This window comes from Rattus norvegicus, chromosome 1 (genome assembly GCF_021556685.1).
Source record: "Rattus norvegicus strain SHRSP/BbbUtx chromosome 1, alternate assembly SHRSP_T2T, whole genome shotgun sequence".
In the NCBI taxonomy this organism is placed as follows: Eukaryota; Metazoa; Chordata; class Mammalia; order Rodentia; family Muridae; genus Rattus; species Rattus norvegicus.
The window spans coordinates 152,719,767-152,739,316 of record NC_141534.1 but is presented as its reverse complement, the minus strand read 5'-3'; the positions used below and the strand labels follow the sequence as shown (position 1 = coordinate 152,739,316).

The window sequence follows — 19,550 nt, the reverse complement described above, 5'->3', positions numbered from 1 at the left end:
ATAAACCATTTAAAAAACCCCATAACTCCTAAAGAAATAGATGCAGTCATATAGTCGCCAAACTAGATAAGATAGATGATGCAAAGAAGTGCAGGCTGACTGGAACAAGATGTAGATCTCTCCTGAGAGACACAGCCAGAATACAGCAAATAGATAGGCGAGCGCCAGCAGCAAACCACTGAACTGAGAACGGAACCCCGTTGAAGGAATCAGAGAAAGGACTGAAAGAGCTTGAAGGGGCTTGAGACCCCATATGAACAACAATGCCAACCAACTAGAGCTTTCAGGGCCTAAGCCATTACCCAAAGACTATACAGGGACTGACACTGGGCTCCAACCTCATAGGTGCAATGAATAGCCTAGTAAGAGCACCAGTGGAAGGGGAAGACCTTGGTCCTGCCAAGACTGAACCCACAGTGAACGTGATTGTTGGGGGGAGGGCAGTAATGGAGGGAGGATGGGGAGGGGAACACCCACATAGAAGGGGATGGAGAGGGGATAGGGGAATGTGAGCCTGGAAACAGGGAAAGGGAATAACAATCGAAATGTAAATAAGAAATACCCAAGTTAATAAATACGGAGGAAATAAACATTTGTAATTTAAATAAGAAAAACCTATTTAATAAAGGTGGAGAAAAAATAATTGAAAAAAAACTTGATTGTAAAAAAGGTGTAAATAAAATACATATGGAAGTTTAAAAAAAGGAATGCTTAAAAAAACTCAGAACACAGGAGATGCTGACAATGATGTAAAGAAAGAAAAACACTACTCCATTGTTGGTGAGGTTACAAGTTGGTACAACCAATCTGGAAATCTGTCTAGTGGTTCCTCAGAAAACTGGACATAGTACTATCTGAGGAGACAGCTATATGACTCCTGGGCATATACCCAAATGATGCTCCAACATATAACTAGAACACATTCTCCACTATGTTCATAGCAGCCTTATTTATAATAGCAAGAAGCTGGAAAGAATTCCTTCCAGCTTTCCTTCAACAGAGGAATGGATACAGGAATTGTGGTACATCTACACAATGGAGTACTACTCAGCTACTAAAAACAAATGACTCTATGGAATTCTTAGCAAATGGATGGAACTAGAAAATATCATCCTGAATGTGATAAGCCAATTACAAAAAAACACACATGGCATGCACTCACTGATAAGTAGATATTAGCCTAAAGCTCAGAATAACCAAAATACAATTGAGATACTACATAAAACTCAAGAAGAAGAAAGACCAAAGGGTGAATGCTTCAGTCCTTCTTATAAGGGGACACCAAAATACTCACAGGAGGAAATAGGGAGACAAAGTGCAGAGCAGAGACTGAAGAAAAGGTGATCCAGGGACTGCCCAACCAGGGGATCTATCTCATATAAAGCCACCAAACTAAGATCATATTGAGTGTGCCAAGGAGTGCATGCTCACAGGGTTCTGATATAGCTGTATCCTGAGAATCCCTGCAAGCACCTGATATATACATAAGCGGATGCTCACAGCCAACCCTTGAAATGAGAAAGAGTAGACGATGGAGGTGTTGGAGAAAGGACTGAAGGAGCTGAATTGGTTTGTAACCCCATAAGAACAACAGTATCTACCAACCATACTCCCCTAGAATTCCCAGAGACTAAAACACCATCCCAAGGGTACACAGGGATGGACTTATGGACCCAGCCACACATGTACCCAGGATGGCCTTGTCAGGCCTCACTGGTAGGAAATGCACTTAGTTCTGTCAAGGCCTGATGCCCTAGTGTAGGAGGGGAATGTTAAGGTGGGGAGGTAGGAGGGAGTTGGTGGGTGGGGAGAGCACTCTCATAGAAGCAGGAGGAGATACCAGGTTTCTGAAAGGGAAACTGGAAAAGGAATAATATTTGAAATGTAAAAAATTGTTTCAATAAAAAAAGGTTAAAAAAGAAAACTAAGGTAAAATAACAGGTGAATGACCTCACTGGCTGCCAAATTGTCTTAAGCTCTAGACTTTATTTTTCACTATCCAATTTACCTTATCCCCAGTCTCACCTCACTGCTTGCTCCATGGCCAGGCACTCGCCCTCAATTCTGGCAGTCTTTAGCTGCTGAGATGCAGGTCATAACAGTAAAAAAGACAGATGCCCCTTAGTAGAAGTCAAATCCCCAGAGCTTAAGCAAGCTGTTTGATATCCCACCTACAATGGAGACAGAAAATAATGATTAACATATCCAACTCCCAATGACAAAGTCAGAAAATAGCACTACATTTCTTATCATCTCAGACTAAGATGCCTAAATGCCAGGTTAAAACACAATCAGCCAGGACAATATGGCACCACCAGAGTCCAGCTATCCAATGTCAGAAAGACCTGAATATTTCTGTGCAACTGTATTAGCATGAAATGACTTTTAAAAGATGTTCTAACAGTATAAAGGTTGTTGAAGAAAAACAACAACAACAAATACCTAGAATTATTGAAGAAAAAGACAAACATAAAACTGAACGAAATTAATAAATCCCTTAACGAATGCCAAGAAAGCCAGGAATAAAAAAAAAATTAAGAAAAAGTGAAGGAAAATTTTCAAGACCTGAAAATTAAAACAGAAGAAATAAAGAAAATGAAAGTTGAGGGAATTTAAAAGTGGAACTCTAGGAATGCAAACATAGAATGAAAGAGATGGAAGAAAGAGTCTCAGGGGTTGAAGATATAATAGAAGAAATAGATTCATCTGTCAAAGAAAATGTTACATTTATGAGGCTGCTAACTCAAATCATATGGGAAATCTGGGACACTATCAAAAGGACAAAAGTAATGAGAGAAGAAGAAAATTACTACATTAAAGGCTGAGAAAGTATTTTCAACAGAATCATGGAAGAAAAATCCCCCAAACAAAGGAAAAGAAGATGCATATAAGCATAAAAGAAGCTCCTAGATTAGATTAGCTCAAATAGATTACACCAGAAAAGAAAGTTCTCCTACCACATAATAATCAAAATGCTAGATGTATGTGATAAACAATCAATATTAAAAATGCAATGGAAAAAGGGCAAGTTACATATAAGGGCGGTCCTATTAGAAATATACCTAACTTCCTATTAGACACACTAAAAGCCATTAGACCTAGGTACATATCTTGAGGACCCTAAAAGACCACAGCTATCAGCCAAGTCAATTATACCCAGAAAAACTTTCAGTCATTATAAATGGAGGAAACAAATATTTCATAACAAAACCAAATTTAAACAAGTTCTATCTACAAATTCAACCCTACAAAACGATAGAAAGTGGTTAACTATACCCAAGAAAACATCACAAATAAACAATTCCACACCCCCCAACAAAAGCAAAAGAAGGAAAGCAAACACACACAAAGACACACACACACACACACACACACACACACACACACACTACATTTACAACTAATACTACTTGTATACTTGTATTACTATATAACAGACATGTACAAACAGTAATAACAATTATTTTTCATTAACATTTCGCAACAACAATGAACTCAACTTCCCAGTAAAAAGACATAGGCAAGTGGATACAAGCACAGGGTCTGTTGTTCTGATGCATACAAGAAATAAACCTTAACATTGAAGATAGATCTTATCTCAAAGGAAATGTGTTGGAAAAGGAATTTCCTGGCAAATGGACAAAAGAAGTAAGCTGGTGTAGTCTTTCAAATAGAAAAAAAAATTACTGTCAGGTAAAATTATTTAAATGGGAAAGGACCCAACATACCCATCAAATGAAGAATCATCCTAGATGACTTCTCAATTTTAAATATATACACCACAAGTTCAAGGGCAAGGACATTTACATTCATAAAAGGAACATTATTAAAATTTAAATCACAATTAAAACCTATACATTTATAGTGGTGGCTTTCAAGACCCTACTCTCAACAAATGACAGGTCATCCAAGCAAAAACTAAACAGAGGAATAATGTTATTATTAAAACAGTCTTAACAGATATCTATAGAACATTTCACCATAACACAAAAGCATATGCCGTCTTGTCATCACCTCATGAAACCTTCTGCAAAATCCTCCATATACTTAGTGAGAAAGCAAGCCCTATCAATAAAAGAAAATTGATTTAATCCCCTATATTTTATCAGATCATCATAACTTACAGCTGGGCTTCTATAATAACAGCAACAACAGAAAGACTACACAACTTATGGAAACTTGACAGCACTCTACTCAATGACTAACTGTGTTAGGAAAAAATAAAGACATAAAAGGCCTCATAGAATTCAATGAAAAAAATATACACAAACTTAAGGGACACAGTGAAAGAATTACTAAGAGGAAAGTTCATTGCTATAAGTGCCTTCATTAGGAAATTGAAGAGATCACATGCTAGTAATATAACATTGCACCTAGAAGCTCTAGAACCAAAAGAAGCAATGAGAGCCAAGGGGAGTAGAAGGCAGGAAATAATTAACTTGTAACCCTACATTCCTCTGTGGACTGTTGGTCACTGTCCCAAGAGGACAATGGGAAAAGGAGGCAAGGGACTGAGTTTGGATAGCTTGAGTAATGATGAGTAATTGACTTCAGGGATCAGCTACAATAAAACAGCTTTTCTTTATTTGGGTTCTTATTGGGAGACAGGAAATTGAAGTTGTAATGTAGTCAGAGGCTATGTGACTTTCCTCAGAGGGTTTTTTTTTGGGGGGGTTTACATGCTGGAAGAGCAGATGGGTCATAACCCAGTCCCTAATTATTATGGGAAGAACTGAACAAGACATATGTGCTAAGTCATGGTATGCTTGGAGAAGGACTTCTTCATGCTAATCCTCTAGATAAGGTTAGATACCTGGGCTTAAATACAGTCTGCTATAAGATCAGGCAGAAAAGAGAAAGCCCTGTAAGAAAGGGAGTCCTTTATTTTGTATACTGAGCTTGGAAAAGTTTCCTAGACATGGTGGGTAGCAACCATAATTTCAGGTAGGAAACTCCTTCAGATGATAAACACAGCTGCAATCTAAATATAATTTGAATAAAGAAACAAATCAATGAAAAAAGAAAATTATCTCATGTTTTGAGCACATTTATTATTTCTTCTTGGTCTGCATTTGTATCTTATACTTGGGTATAAGCAACCCATGGAACAGTTGGACATGGCTAATTATCAAAAGGATATCACATTGTTCAAATGTTTACAACAGGGCAACAATGTTGTCCAGCTGGCTGAGTCCAATTTTTGATAACTAGATGTTGTAAGAATATAATACATAGATAGCTAAAATCTGTCCTTTGACGTCCATATATGTTGCATGGCATGTACACTCACATAGCATGGATACAAGCACTAAAAATAAGTTTACACAATTTGAAAATATTTAGAAAACATCATCCTGAGTGAGGAAATCTACACCAAAAAGGATATGCATGATATGTACTCACTGATAAATAAATATTAGCTAAAATTTACAGAATCCCATGATACATCCCACAGACCCTAAGAAATTAAACAAAAAGGAAGCTCCAATTGATGCTCACTTATAAGGGAGAACAAAATACCTAGGGGAGGCAGAAAGAGTGAACCTGGGTGCAAATGCGGACTGGAAGAGAATAGTGCGGCTGGATTTGGTATGCGTGGAGACAGGAGATAGCACAGAAGGCCTGGGCAATAAATCATTGAACTTGGAATAATTGTGTCAAATTTGGAAATGGATCACGTTTTTTAACATCAGGAAGAAGTCTGCCTAGGTTCAGTAAGGTTGAGATACCACGACCCTCATTTTATATTGCATTTCTCATGGAAAATAATAAACCACATATTAATGAATTATGTTAAAAATAACATAAACTTAAAATAGGAGAAAAACATAATATTTTTACTTATTGGAAAGCTTTTTAAAAAATAATAAAGTTTATGGAAGTAAAAATTGAAAGTTATACACAAACCACTCTTAATGTCCTCTTCAAAGGAATGATTGTCTTCATTTTCTATCATGTGGACACTGACAATTTACCAGACATATTTACCAGAAGTATTTCTGATGCTCTTTAATCATGCTTCATGTATTCTTGATGAAATGTAGCCATCATTTGGTCTAAGCACTTATTTTACTTTTTGATACAGAAGGGGAACCTAGCTGAGATTCAGTGAAGTCAAATAATGTCCTACAAGTCACAGGCTAGAAAGGGCTAAGCTTAGTGCCCTCCTAACACTTACATTTTTTTTACTTCTTGTTTGACCCTACAGGACTTTGGCATTATATTACAAATGAATGATTTTAGATCCACACTTTTATGTAAAAGACATTATATAAAATATTCTATAAGGTGAATATACAATGATTTATTTTACTTATACTAGTTAAAAGTAAAAAAGTTATGTTATTTTACTTATACTAGTTATAGCCAGAACAAATCCCAAACAAAATCCCAAAGTGATAGCACTAAAACAATAGAGGAACTTCTGTAGCACATTCAATAGAATAATTAAACATCAGTTCTTTCGCTGTTGTTATGACAAATATCATTTTAAATATGCATTAATATATATGAATATAAAATATGGTTATCCCAAAACATAATACTTTGATTCCAGAATATGTGCATATCAAGAGGGCCTGACTTCCTAGCTCTCTTAGCAGCAACAGATACTGAACTTGGTGGGAGGCACTGACTACACTTATATGAAAGGGACTGAGAAGAAAGCCTCTTGATAGCTAGTCTAGATCTTTTTAGCTCCGTATCTTCAACTTCCTGTCTTGCATCCACACTAGGTCTACTAGGTCACATACACACTACAGTTCCCTGATGGCCTGGTTCCTCTGGACAACATACATTCTGTTGAACTCAATTAAGTTGCCACAAGATAAAACACATCACACAATATCCTCTGATCCAATACATGAGATATAATTTGCCCATCTAGACAACACAAAATCCTGTAAACATTCATCCTTTAAGAATAGTCATAACAACCTGTAATATGTGCAGAGAGGAATCTTAACATCCACCACCATGTTCTCTCAGCTGCCTCCTCTTCATTCCAGCAGACCCTCCTCTCTAATACTTTTCTCCCACCCATCCTTCCTTGTTGTCCAATGACAGGCCTCATTCTATCCTGTACCTGCCTTCATCAGGATATGACATCAACCTACAAGTGAGTGACGATTAAAGAAAGAAGAGACAATAAGTGAGCATTATGGCATGACTTCAGCCAGTGATAAAGAGGGTTTAAATTTTCCTGCTCTGATTTTATACCATTCTAGGTACTTGCAAACAATAGAGTCAGTTCTTAGTTCAAAGACAAAGTAATCAAACAAGGCAATAAACAAAGTCCCATACTCATTGTGTCTAGGGGCTTAACAAGAAGACCAAGATAAAAGGAATGCCATACAGTCCTTGTCTGTATTCACCTTAAGCCTTGCATTAGCCCAGATGTAAATATTTTTATCTGAGTCTACACTCCTAGCTTAGTGTAAATATACTTTCCAGTAGCCTAAAAGCAGCATCAAGGGCTCTCCACAGCAAAGGAAAGACTTTTTTAACAGAACATCATTAGGACATGATCGAAGATCAACAATTAATAAATGTTACCTCACGAAATGAAGAAGCTTTTATTTTTATGCCCAATTTTCAGATACCTGAAGACCACAAAGGAGCTAATTCCTATGTAAAACACATAAGGATCTTTATTGTGAAGTTTAGAGGAAGGTCTCCCACCATCCCCTTTGCAATTGGTCAGAGTGAAAGCCCAGAGTCAAGGGGTTCAGGGATTTTATTGTGGTTAGAACAAATGAATTTCTATACATTTCAGAAAGTTAATATTTTAAAAACTGCATTTCTGATGTTATCTGCAGGATCTGAACAGAGAGAGTAACCAACTGACAAATAAGAAGTTCAGGATATCTATTCTCTACGGGTTATCTCTATGTACCTTGGTCCTGCCATTGTAGACTTATTAGTAGTTGCTACGGGAGGTGGATTGCTATAGAACATTTACTTAGCTGTACTTTGTGATTTTTTTCCCTGGTATTGGAGTTTAGACCCTGCTTTAAAAAAAGTGTAGTATCTTCAAAAATGAAGTTGGTTGTGCTTTATACTACATCATCATTCATTCAAAGAAAATTGAAGCCTATATAATGGAAAAAGATTTCTCACAGTTTTACATTCAGTAGAGAGCTAATATTCAAAATATTTTAAAAACTCAAGAAACTACATATCAAGAAAACAAAGAACCCACTCAATAAATTTATATAGTTCTAACAGCGAACTCTTAGAAGAGGAAATTCAAATGGCTGAGAAACATTTTAAAAAATGTCTAACACAACTACCTATCAGGGAAACAAAAGTTGATTTTCTTACTGGTGGGAATCCAAATGTACAGTCATGAAAATCAATGTTATAGTTCCTCCGGAAAATGGAATCTACCTCAAGATCCAGCTATATCATTCTGTGACATATTTCTAAATGCTGCTTTACCTCACCACAGAGAACCTTCATGAAGTTTACTCATTGTGTTCTATATATAAGAGTTAGAAATGTAAAACAATCATAGTGTGCCTCAATAAATTATAGTTGTTTGCTTAATTACATTATATTTGATACATTTTAAGGTTGCTTTGTGAGATTATTATTCGACTTTCATGTATATAAGCTGTTTGTTTAAGGTATGATATACAGTTTTAGTTCTGTGGCTCTAATGATTTTTTCTATTTTATTAGTAGCTTCTCTTCTAGATTATAATGAAAGTAATTTAATAAAATCTGTGTTGTCTGCTGTAATAATTTTATAATTTTGTGAATATTATTCATACTTGATACATGACCATATATAAGATTTGCTGAAAATATAGGAAGAAAAACTGCTAAGCACTTAAGGAAAGATCAATTGCTATTCCTAAACATAAGATCATTAAATCTAAGGATGTGGTTATTTGTCAGTAAATACTCAGCAGACTGATAAATAAATCAATGGACAAAAAATTAAAAGAAATTTATCCTCATGAATTTTGCCCCACAGATTCCATACATAAATAATACATACAGCACAGTATTTAACCCTTGTGATTTTGATATACTTTTTATTGATTTTACATCCATAATTTTTTTATTTTATAACATCTCCAAAATACTATCAAAACTATGTAAATTAATCCACAACTATCCATAGCTCGTCTTTTATTCTTCTTTCATGATTTCAAGGCTTTCATAAATATTCATAAAATTGCAGAATGCTAATGTAAGAAATATCTGGTAAATGTACACAATGGGACATTAGCCATGTGTTAAACATGATTCTTAATAATGGAAATGGGAGTGTTCCTGACCCTTTTGCCCGCTTGTGGTATTTTTTCCCTTCTTTTAAGTTGCCTCACCCAGCCTTGATATGAATAATCAATTCAATTAATATCACTGCTGTTTTTTTGAAGAGAAATGAAATAGCAGTTGGTCTGGGAGAAAGGTGGAAATTAGAGATGCAGAAAGGATGCAGTGGAAATGTATTGCATGAAAGAAGAATAAAGAAAAAAATATTAAAATGACAAGTGCTCCACTATGTTCATATCAGCCTTATTTATAATAGCCAGAAGCTGGAAAAAACCCAGATGCCCTTCAACAGAAAAATGGATACAGAAAATGTGGTACATCTACACAATGGAATATTACTCAGCTATCAAAAACAATGACTTTATGAAATTCATAGGCAAATGGATGGAACTGAAAACTATCATCCTGAGTGAGGTAACCCGATCACAGGAAAAGACACATGGTATGCACTCATTGATAAGTGGCTATTAGCCCAAATGCTCAATTACCCTAGATGCACAGAACAAATGAAACTCAAGAAGGATGACCAAAATGCGAATGCTTCAGTCCTTCTTTAAAAGGGGAACAAGAATACCCTTGGGAGGGAATAGGGAGGCAAAGTTTACAATCGAGGCAGAAGGAACACCTGTTCAGAGCCTTCTCCAAATGTGGCCCATACATATACAGCCACCCAATTAGATAAGATGGATGAAGCAAAGAAGTGCTGGCTGATAGGAACCGGATGTAGATCTCTCCTGAGAAACACAGCCAGAATACAGCAAATACATAGGCGAATGCCATCAGCAAACCACTGAACTGAGAACGGGACCCATGTTGAAGGAATCAGAGAAAGGACTGAAAGAGCTTGAAGGGGCTTGAAACCCCATATGAACAACAATGCCAACCAACCAGAGCTTCCAGGGACTAAGCCACTACCCAAAGACTATACATGGACTGACGCTGGGCTCCAACCTCATAGGTAGCAATGAATAGCCTAGTAAGAGCACCAGTGGAAGGGGAAGCCCTTGCTCTTGCCAAGACTGAAGGCCCAGTGAACATGATTTTTGGGGGAGGCGGTAATGGGGGGAAGGATGGGGAGGGAAACACTCATAGAGAAGGGGAGGGAAAGGGGCTAGGGGTATTTTGCCCCAGAAACCGGAAAAGGGAATAACAAATGAAATGTAAATAAGAAATACCCAAATCAACAAAGATGAAAAAAATATTAAAAGGAAACAATGAAATGATGCAGGTAAATGCATGGAACTAGAAAAAAGTCATCCCAATTGGACTAACCCAGATCCTAAAAAAACTAATCTGCTATGTATTTACTTAAAAGTGAATATTAGCTTAAATTAGTCAGCAATAACTGGGGTAAAATTCATAGAACCAAACAAGTTAGGTATACAGTAAGAGAGTAGGTTGGGACAGCAGAGAACATTGGAAAAATGAAATAGAACAAATAGTTACCAGTGGAAAGCTGGACTGGAATGGGAGGATTATTAAGTGAGGTGATTCAGAAAAGAGGGGAACAGAGAGGGATTATGGAGAGAGATGGCTAAAAATGAGGACCTTAGAAAGAGCATTATGAAAATCTAATTTGATAGATATTCTTTATTTACACACACACACACACACACACACACACACACACACACACACAAAGAGACAATCTACAGAAAATCATCAAGCAATGGAGGAGAAAGAATCCTAATTTGCCACATGTTGTCATCAAGTTATGTTCCCAGTACAAGGATTGGGTTATGTCAAAGGGAAATTTTTGCCCAAGAGGTCCCATGTAAACTCCTAAAACCATCAAGGACATTGGCAATACAATAAGTTGCTCTCCAAAAACTGACAGCTAATTATCACTGCTGAAGATAAACATACAGTACATCTCATTAGACATGGGAATGTTAAGCTAGTGCATAAAAGTAACATAACTCCTACATTGTAGTGTATTTGTTACAGAAAACTACCTTCAGGTTAGCAAAGCAGAAATGTAAACAGCAATGTAGCCACAAATACTTCAATATAAAATTGTGTCCCAGCTGCAATATTTGCTAGGTTTATGGCTACACAAACTGTGAGAATAACTGACCAGTGTGTGATTTGACTTAAGGCTGTCTCAATGAGATGGACCCCATACTCCCCATTGCCGAGCTAATCACAAATGTGCAAGTACATAGCTCTGGGACCTAGGATAAAACCAGATATTACTGTTCTAACATTTTTATTTAAATAAAAAGATTTTAAGACTCCTTATGAAAATCTGCTATATTTACAGATCTGTGTCTTGCTCATCCATCATCAAATCTTCTCCATGGAGCATATGGGACAAAATACAAAAACCCACAGCCAGATATTATGTAAAAAGTGAGACCATGGAACTATCAGCTTAAACTGGGTGTCTCTGTCTAAACCTTTTCTCTGACCTCAGGGAGTCCTATGTCAGAGGAAGAAAATAGTATAAAAGCCAGAGGTGATAGAAGACACAAAGAGAATATCAACCTGGTTGGTGCACCAATGAATTCACAGAGAGTGAGTTAGCATGCATGCATCTATATAGTTCTCACCATAAAGCATACTGGAGCTAAAATGAGAGGGGACACATGTGTCTATCTCTAACTTAGAAAGAATCTCTAACTGATAACCACTGTTAAGCATAAGATTAGTTTCCTCCAAGGAAGTCTGTCAGGGTAAACGAATTACTCTTAAAGGAAGAATGCACGCCCACATGCCCATAAGTAGATGGCCAAGGGAAAACAAACTTACAGGTATCCATACAGATAACTTACCTCATATTTTTTGTCAGAGGTTTAATTGTTCTAATATATGTGTGGATATGTTTATGTCTATGTCTCTGTATATTATGTACACGCATATTGTATATATGTATATGTATATATAAATATGTTTGTGTGTATTTTTCTATCTTATCTCTATATAAGTCATTGTTTAAATATATTACTGCTTTCATTCTGTACATTTGAGCTTCATCAGTGTTTGGGAAAGTAGGACTAATTCTATACCTGCTGTGTGTGTGTGTGTGTGTGTGTGTGTGTGTGTGTGTGTGTGTGTGTGCATTCATGCATAAATGTTTCTTTTTATTTGGTCAATTTTCTTCCTCTAGAAAATTCAGATAAATACTCATTCCTTTTATATTCAAATATGAAAGAAATTCTTAATATTACTTTCTTCACAGCCTCCTTTATCTGTTTGTTTCTAAGGCTATAAATGATAGGATTTAAGAATGGTGGAACAATGGTATAAAACACAGAAAGAGTCATCTCCTTAACTACTTCAAATGTTACTACTGGAGGTCTTAAATACACATAGGCAGCAGAACTAAAAAACATAGACACGACAATAATGTGAGGGACACAGGTGGAAAAGGTTTTTCCTCGCTCCCTTTTGACAGGAACCTTCAACACAGCTGATAATATGCGAACATATGAAATGGCAATGAAGGCAAAGCAGGTACCACTGAGCCCAAAGGCAGTCAAAAAAAGTAAGAGTTTGTTGCTAAATGTGTCAGAGCAAGAAAGCCTCAACAAAGAGGGGATATCACAGAAGAACTGAGGGACTACATTAGAGTGACAAAAGGACAGCTGGAAGGTTTTGAAAGTGTGTACACTTGCAAGGACAAGAGAGATAAATAAGGAAGCCAGTGTCATCTGAACACAGAATTGATGGTTCATGATCACAGCATAGAGGAGAGGCTTGCAGATGGCCACATAGCGGTCCTGGGACATGATGGTAAGAAACTGAATCTCTATACATGCACAAAAGAAGAATAAAAAGACCTGTGCTGCACATCCGGCCACAGAAATGTTCCTGTGATCAGTGAGAGAGTTGATACAAGCATTTGGCACAGTAACAGATACATAGCCCATGTCCAAAATGGACAGATTCCTGAGGAAGAAGTACATGGGTGTATTCAGGGTATGGTCAACTGTAGTAGCAATGATGATGATAAGGTTCCCTAACAGACTGCCAATATACACCAACAGGAACAGCATACTAAGTAGGATTCTGGGCTCCCAAGTCTCAGCAAAAAATTCCAGTAGGAACTCAGTCACCAGGGTGGAGTTGACCATAATCTCAAATTACAGGTTTATCTGAAAGAGAAAAGCAGCAACTGAGAAAATTTAATTGATAGATCACTAGTATTTCTCTTAAAACTCTTACTTTTTCCTCTATACCTGGACTTCATGTGCCAAAAATCAAGTATTTTTCATGGTATGCATATGAATTTATTATGCTTACATAAACTTGTTTACTGTGTTCTCCTGTATTTCTTCCTTTTATTATTGGATATTTATTTAATTACATTTCAAATGTTATCCCCTTTCCACATCTCCAGTACATAAAACACCCTAAGCCATCCCCTCTCCCCCTTCTTGTATGAGGGTGATCAACCTCACAAGAATCCATGCCTTCCTGCCTCCCTAAGCTGACATTCCCCTATACTTCGTGGTTCAGCCTTGGCAAGACCAAATGTTTCTCCTCCCATTGGTTCCCAGCAAGGCCATTCTTTTGCTACATACGCAGCTGTAGCCATGGGATTGCCCATGCGTACTCTTTGTGTGGTGGTTTAGTTCCTGGGAGCTCTGGTTGGTTGGTATTTTTGTTTTTATGGGGTTGCAAGCCCCTTCAGCTCCTTCAATCCTTTATCTAACTCCTCCAATGGAGACTCCATTCTCAGTTCAATGGTTGGCTGCAAGCCTTCGCCTTTGTATTTGTTACTGTCCGGCAGAGCCTCTCAGGACACAGGTATATCAGTCAGGCTCCTGTTGGCATGCACTTATTGGCATCAGCAATACTGTTTGTCTGGATTTGGTGGCTGTATGTATATGGGCTGGATCCCCAGGTGGGACAGGCTCTGAATGGCCATTCCTCAGTCTCTGCTCCGAACTTTGTCTCCAATATCTTCTCCTCTGAAGATTTCTGTTCCCCCTTTTAAGAAGGACTGAAGCATCTGCACCATGGTCATCCTTCCTCTATAGCTTCATGTGGTCTGTGGATGATATCTTGGCTTATTTGAACTTTTGGGCTAATATCTACTTATCAGTGAATATATACCATATGTCTTTTTTTGTGATTGGGTTACCTCCCTCAGTATGATATTTTCTAGTTCCATCCATTTGCCTATGAATTTCATGAAGTCATTGTTTTTGATAGTTGAGTAGCATTCCATTGTGTAGATGTACCACATTTTCTGTATCTATTCCTCTATTGAAAGGAACCTGGATTCTTTCGAGCTTCTGTCTATTACAACAAATAAGACTGCTATGAACATGGTGGAACATGTGTCTTTGTTGTATGCTCCAAGCATCTTTTGGTTATATGCCCAGGAGAGGTAGAGTTGGCTACTCAGGTAGTACAATGTCCAATTTTCTGAGGAACCTCCAGACTGATTTCCAGAGAGGTTGTACCTGTTTGCGATCTAACCAGCAATGGAGGAATGTTCCTCTTTCTCCACATTCTCCCAGGCATTAGCTGTCCTCTGAGTTTTTTATCTTAGCCATTCTGACTGGTGTGAAGTGGAATCTCATGGTTGTTTTGATTTGCATTTACCTGATGGCTAAGGATGTTTAGAATTTCTTTAGTTATTTAGCCATTTAACATTTCTCAGCTGAGAATTCTTTGGTTAGCTCTGTACCCCACTTTTAATAGGGTTATTTGATTCTCCGGAGGCTATCATTTTTAGTTCTTTGTATATAATGGTTAATAATCCTTATCGGATTTAGGTTTGATAAAGATCTTTTTCCAATCTGATGGTTATTGTTGTGTCCTAATGACATTGTCCTTTGTCTTATAGAGCTTTGAAATTAAGGAGAGATATTTATGTCCTTCTTCAAGTCCTCTGTCATGCTCAAAAGATGGGATTTTAGATCTGAATCTTGCTTTTCAGGTGTGTTGAGGTACCTAGGGCATGGTGTTGGGATTGCAAGCTGGTACAACCACTCTGGAAATTAGTCTAGTGGTTCCTTAGAAAATTGGAAACTGGAGTCAGTTGTACCAGTCCTGGGCATATACTGAAAAGAAGCTCCAAGTACAACAAGGGCACATCATCCACTATGTTTTTAGCAAAGATATTTAAAATAGGCAGGAACTCAAATCAACCAAAATGTACCTTAACTGAAGAATGGATACAGACCTGAGGTACATTTCCATAAAGCAGTATTACTCAGCTTTAAAATAATTTCATCAAATTCACAGACAAATGGATGGAACTTGAAAATATCATCCTGAGTGAGGTAACTCAGTCATAAGAACTCACATGATATGTACTCAACTGATAAGTGGATATTAGCAAAAGCAAGCAAACAAAAACCAACAAAACAAAACAAACAAACAAACAAAAAACTTGGCATACCCACAATGCAACTCAAAGGTCATATGAAACCCAAAAAAGAAGGAAGACCACACCAAAACGTGGATGCTACTATCCTTCTCAGAAAGGGGGAGTAAATAATCTCAGGAGGTAAAGAGGTGGTAGGTAACGTGATCTGGTAGTAAGAGAACAAGGAGAGGAAAAGTAAGCCAATTTAGATGTGGGCAGAGATGGAAAAGAAGTACAGAGGTAAAGAATTTGAAAGTATGTGGGTAGCAGTAAGGGATGGCTATTAGTAAGTTCCAGATGTCAGGGACCCAAGAGTTCCCAGGACACAGCAGGGAGGACACTAGCCAATATATACAACAAAAGGAGGGATAGAACCTGTAGAGACCATATCTATTTGATAGGCATGGCCCCGAGACACCCACCCACCTCAAAAATAATAATGCAGAATTCCTCCTTTTAAAGGAAGTGCAAGGACAAAGAGTGGAACAGGGTCTGAAAAAAGGCCATCCAAAGACTGCCCTGCCTAGGGAACCATCCTGTCTGCACACAGCAAATACAAATATTATTGCTGTGCCAAGCAGTACATGCTGAATGCCTGGTATAGCTGTCCCCTGAGAAGTTCTGCCAGAACCTAATACATATGTAATGCTCACAGCCAACTATCAGATTGAGCACAGATACCCCAGTGGAGGACTTGGCAAGAACTAAATAAGCTGAAGGGGTTTGCAACCCCTTAGATTGAACAACAATATCAACCAACTAGACAACTGAAAGCTCCAAAAGAGTAAACCACCAACCACAGAATAAGTATAGGGGGACACAAGGCTCCAGCTGGATATAGAGCAGAGGTTCCTTTATCTGGCATCAATGGAAGGGGACACCTTGGTGCTGTGGAAACTGGATGACTGAGCCTAGGAAAAGGCTGGAGGCTGCTGCAGGAATCAGTAAGCAGAAAGGGTGTGGAGGTAGGGAATGAAGGTTTGTGTAGTGGAAACTTTGAAGGGGGATATCATTGGAAATGTAAATAAATACAATACGAAAAACTGTTTATGTATTTATTAGCTTATGTACATTTACATATGAAATGCATTTATGTTGTATGATTATTTCATATAGACACATATATGGATACCCATACAGGAAGAGTTGGGGAAAGGAGTGAATGTGAGACACAGGGAAATAAAAAGACAGATTAAGAAGGAGACATAAAGATGATCAAGATAGAAGTGAGTGTGTGAGACTTTAAAAATAGGCCATTTACCTGAAAACCTAGGTAAAGTTAATTTCAAGTGCTTAAGGAAAAACATTCCCTTTTTGGGAAACCATGCATTTTCTACAAATTCACTCATATTATAGATGATAATTTCAATTTCTTAAAACCAATTATTTGAATATATGAATAGTATATTCATACATATCCACAGTAAAGCCTCAAATATTGCTCTGCTAGCTGAATCCTGGAACAAAGGAAACTTTGTACATAAAACTAAACTTGATACAATGCATGATAGCTTTTATATTTATACCAGTTTCACTCAAGTATATCTGATGTAAAAGTACATTATGGAATCTCACACTATGTTTTATTAGTAGTAATCAACTGTCAAGTTCCTGGAATGATGCATGGTACAAAAACACCAAGTTCTAAAATTTATAGTGAAGTGTAGAAGGGTTAATGTAAAGAGTTCAAACCACATGAAATTAAAGGTAAATTCCCATCAGCTTAATGAATAAAGTAACCCCTTTTTCAAATCCTCCTGGCAATCACTAAGACTCTACATGTTGTAAAACATTAATGGTATAAATTTTTTATATTTTATAAATATTATAAAATGTGTTAAAATTAATTACAAACAAAAGAGTTAAAGGTTAATAAGCTCCATCTGTGCCCCAGAGTTAACACTGTGGCATAACTCTCCATACCCAAATCACACTCCTAAATTCACAGGCAAGCCCAACACTTTTGTCTCAATAACTGGCCAAAGAGGGACCTACCAGGAGACCACCAGGCAGAGGTACTGCAGAGGACACATAGACTGGATCCTTCTGGTCTCCATCTGTGCAATGAAGTTAACCTGGAGACAACCTTAAAGATAGAAAAACCTAGGAAAGAGATATGGAGTCACATTTTCAAGCATCACCAACAGAATGAAGGTGATAGAAGACAGAATTTCAGAGAAGATACCTTAGAAAACACTAGACAACAGTCAAAGAAAATGTAAAATGCAAAAAGCTCATAACCCAAAACATCTAGGAAATCCAGAATACAATGAGCAGATCAAACCTATAGAAGAGAGTGAAGATTCCCAACTTAAATGGGCAGTAAATATCTTCATTAAAATTATAGGTGAAAACTGCTCTGACCTAAAGAAAGATGCTAATGAATATACAAGAAGCCTACAGAACTCCAAAAACACTGGACCAGAAAGAAACTTCCTCCTATCACATAATAACTAAAACACAAAACAGACAGAATAAAGGAAGAATATTAAAAGCAGTAAAAGAGAAAGGTCAAGTAAAATATAAAGGCAGATATATCAGAATTATACAAAATTTTTCAGCAGAGGCGCTAAAAGCCAGAAGATCCTGGGCAGATGCCATACAAGCCAGAAGAGAATAGAAAAGCCAGCCCAAACTACTATATGCATCAAAACTCTCAATTGGCATAGATGGAGAAACCAAGATATTCCACAACAACAACAACAAAAAAAGCATCTGTACAAGGTCTTTCTACAAACTCAGCTCTGCAATGGATAATAGATGGAAAACTCCAACCCTGAAAAAGCAAGAAAGCAATCTTCCTTCAACAAACCCAAAAGAAGATAGCCACACAAACATAATTCCACCTAGAACAACAAAAATAACAGAAAACAACAATCACTTATACCCAATGTCTCTTAACATCAATTGAATCAATTCTTCAATAAAAAGACATAGACTAACAGAATGGAACAAGATCCAGCATTTTGCTGCATACAGGAAACTCACCTCAGTGATAAAGACAGACACTATCTCAGAGTAAAAGGCTAAAAAAATCAGACAAATGGTCCCAAGAAACAAGTTCAAGGATCTACTCTAATATTGAATAAAAATCAACTTTCATCCAAAAGTTATCAAAATACAAGGAATGACACTTCATACTTGTCAAAGGAAAAAAAAGCTACTAATACTAACTCACAAATGTAAACATCTATGCTCCAAATGCAAGGCTATCCACATTCATAAAAGAAACTTTATTAAAGCTCAAAGCATATATTGCAGCTCATACAATAATAGTAAGAGACTTCCACATCCCACGCGCATCAATGGACAGATCATGAAAACAGAAACTAAACAGAGACAGTGAAACTAACAGAAGTTATAAACCAAATGGATTTATCAGATATCTATAGAACATTTCATTCTTAAACAAAAGATAAACCTTCTTTTCACCAACTCATGGTACTTTCTGAAATTGACCGTATAATTGGTCACAAATCAGGCCTCACCAGATACAAGATGAAAATAAGTCCATGCATTCTATCATATCACCATGGACTAAGGCTGGTCTTCAAAACAACAAAAACAACAGAAATTCCACATACACAAGGAAGCTGAACAATGCTCTAATCAATGATAACTTAGAAAAGTAAGAAATTAAAGACTTTTTAGATTTTATTTAAAATTAAGGCACAACATACCAAAACTTATGGTACACAATGAAAGCAGTGCTAAGAGGAAGATTCCTAGCTATTAGTACCTTGAAAAGCAAACGGGAGAGAGCACACACTAGCAACGTGATAGCACATCTGAAAGTTCTAGGACAAAAAGAACAAATACTCAGAAGAGAAGTAGACAACAGGAAATATTCAAACACAGTGCTGAAGTAAACCAACTAAAAACAAAAATAACAACACAAAGAATCAAATATGACATGTACTCACTGATAAGTGGATATTAGC

General features: G+C 37.0%; 1 protein-coding gene across 1 annotated transcript; it reads right to left on the bottom strand.

Annotated features, from left to right (window-relative positions):
- Positions 1 to 12,367: 12,367 nt before the first annotated feature.
- Or14c40 (olfactory receptor family 14 subfamily C member 40) lies at positions 12,368 to 13,360 on the bottom strand. Its single transcript, NM_001000692.1, is given in 1 exon segment — positions 12,368 to 13,360. A coding segment is annotated over 1 exon segment (993 nt).
- Positions 13,361 to 19,550: the final 6,190 nt, after the last annotated feature.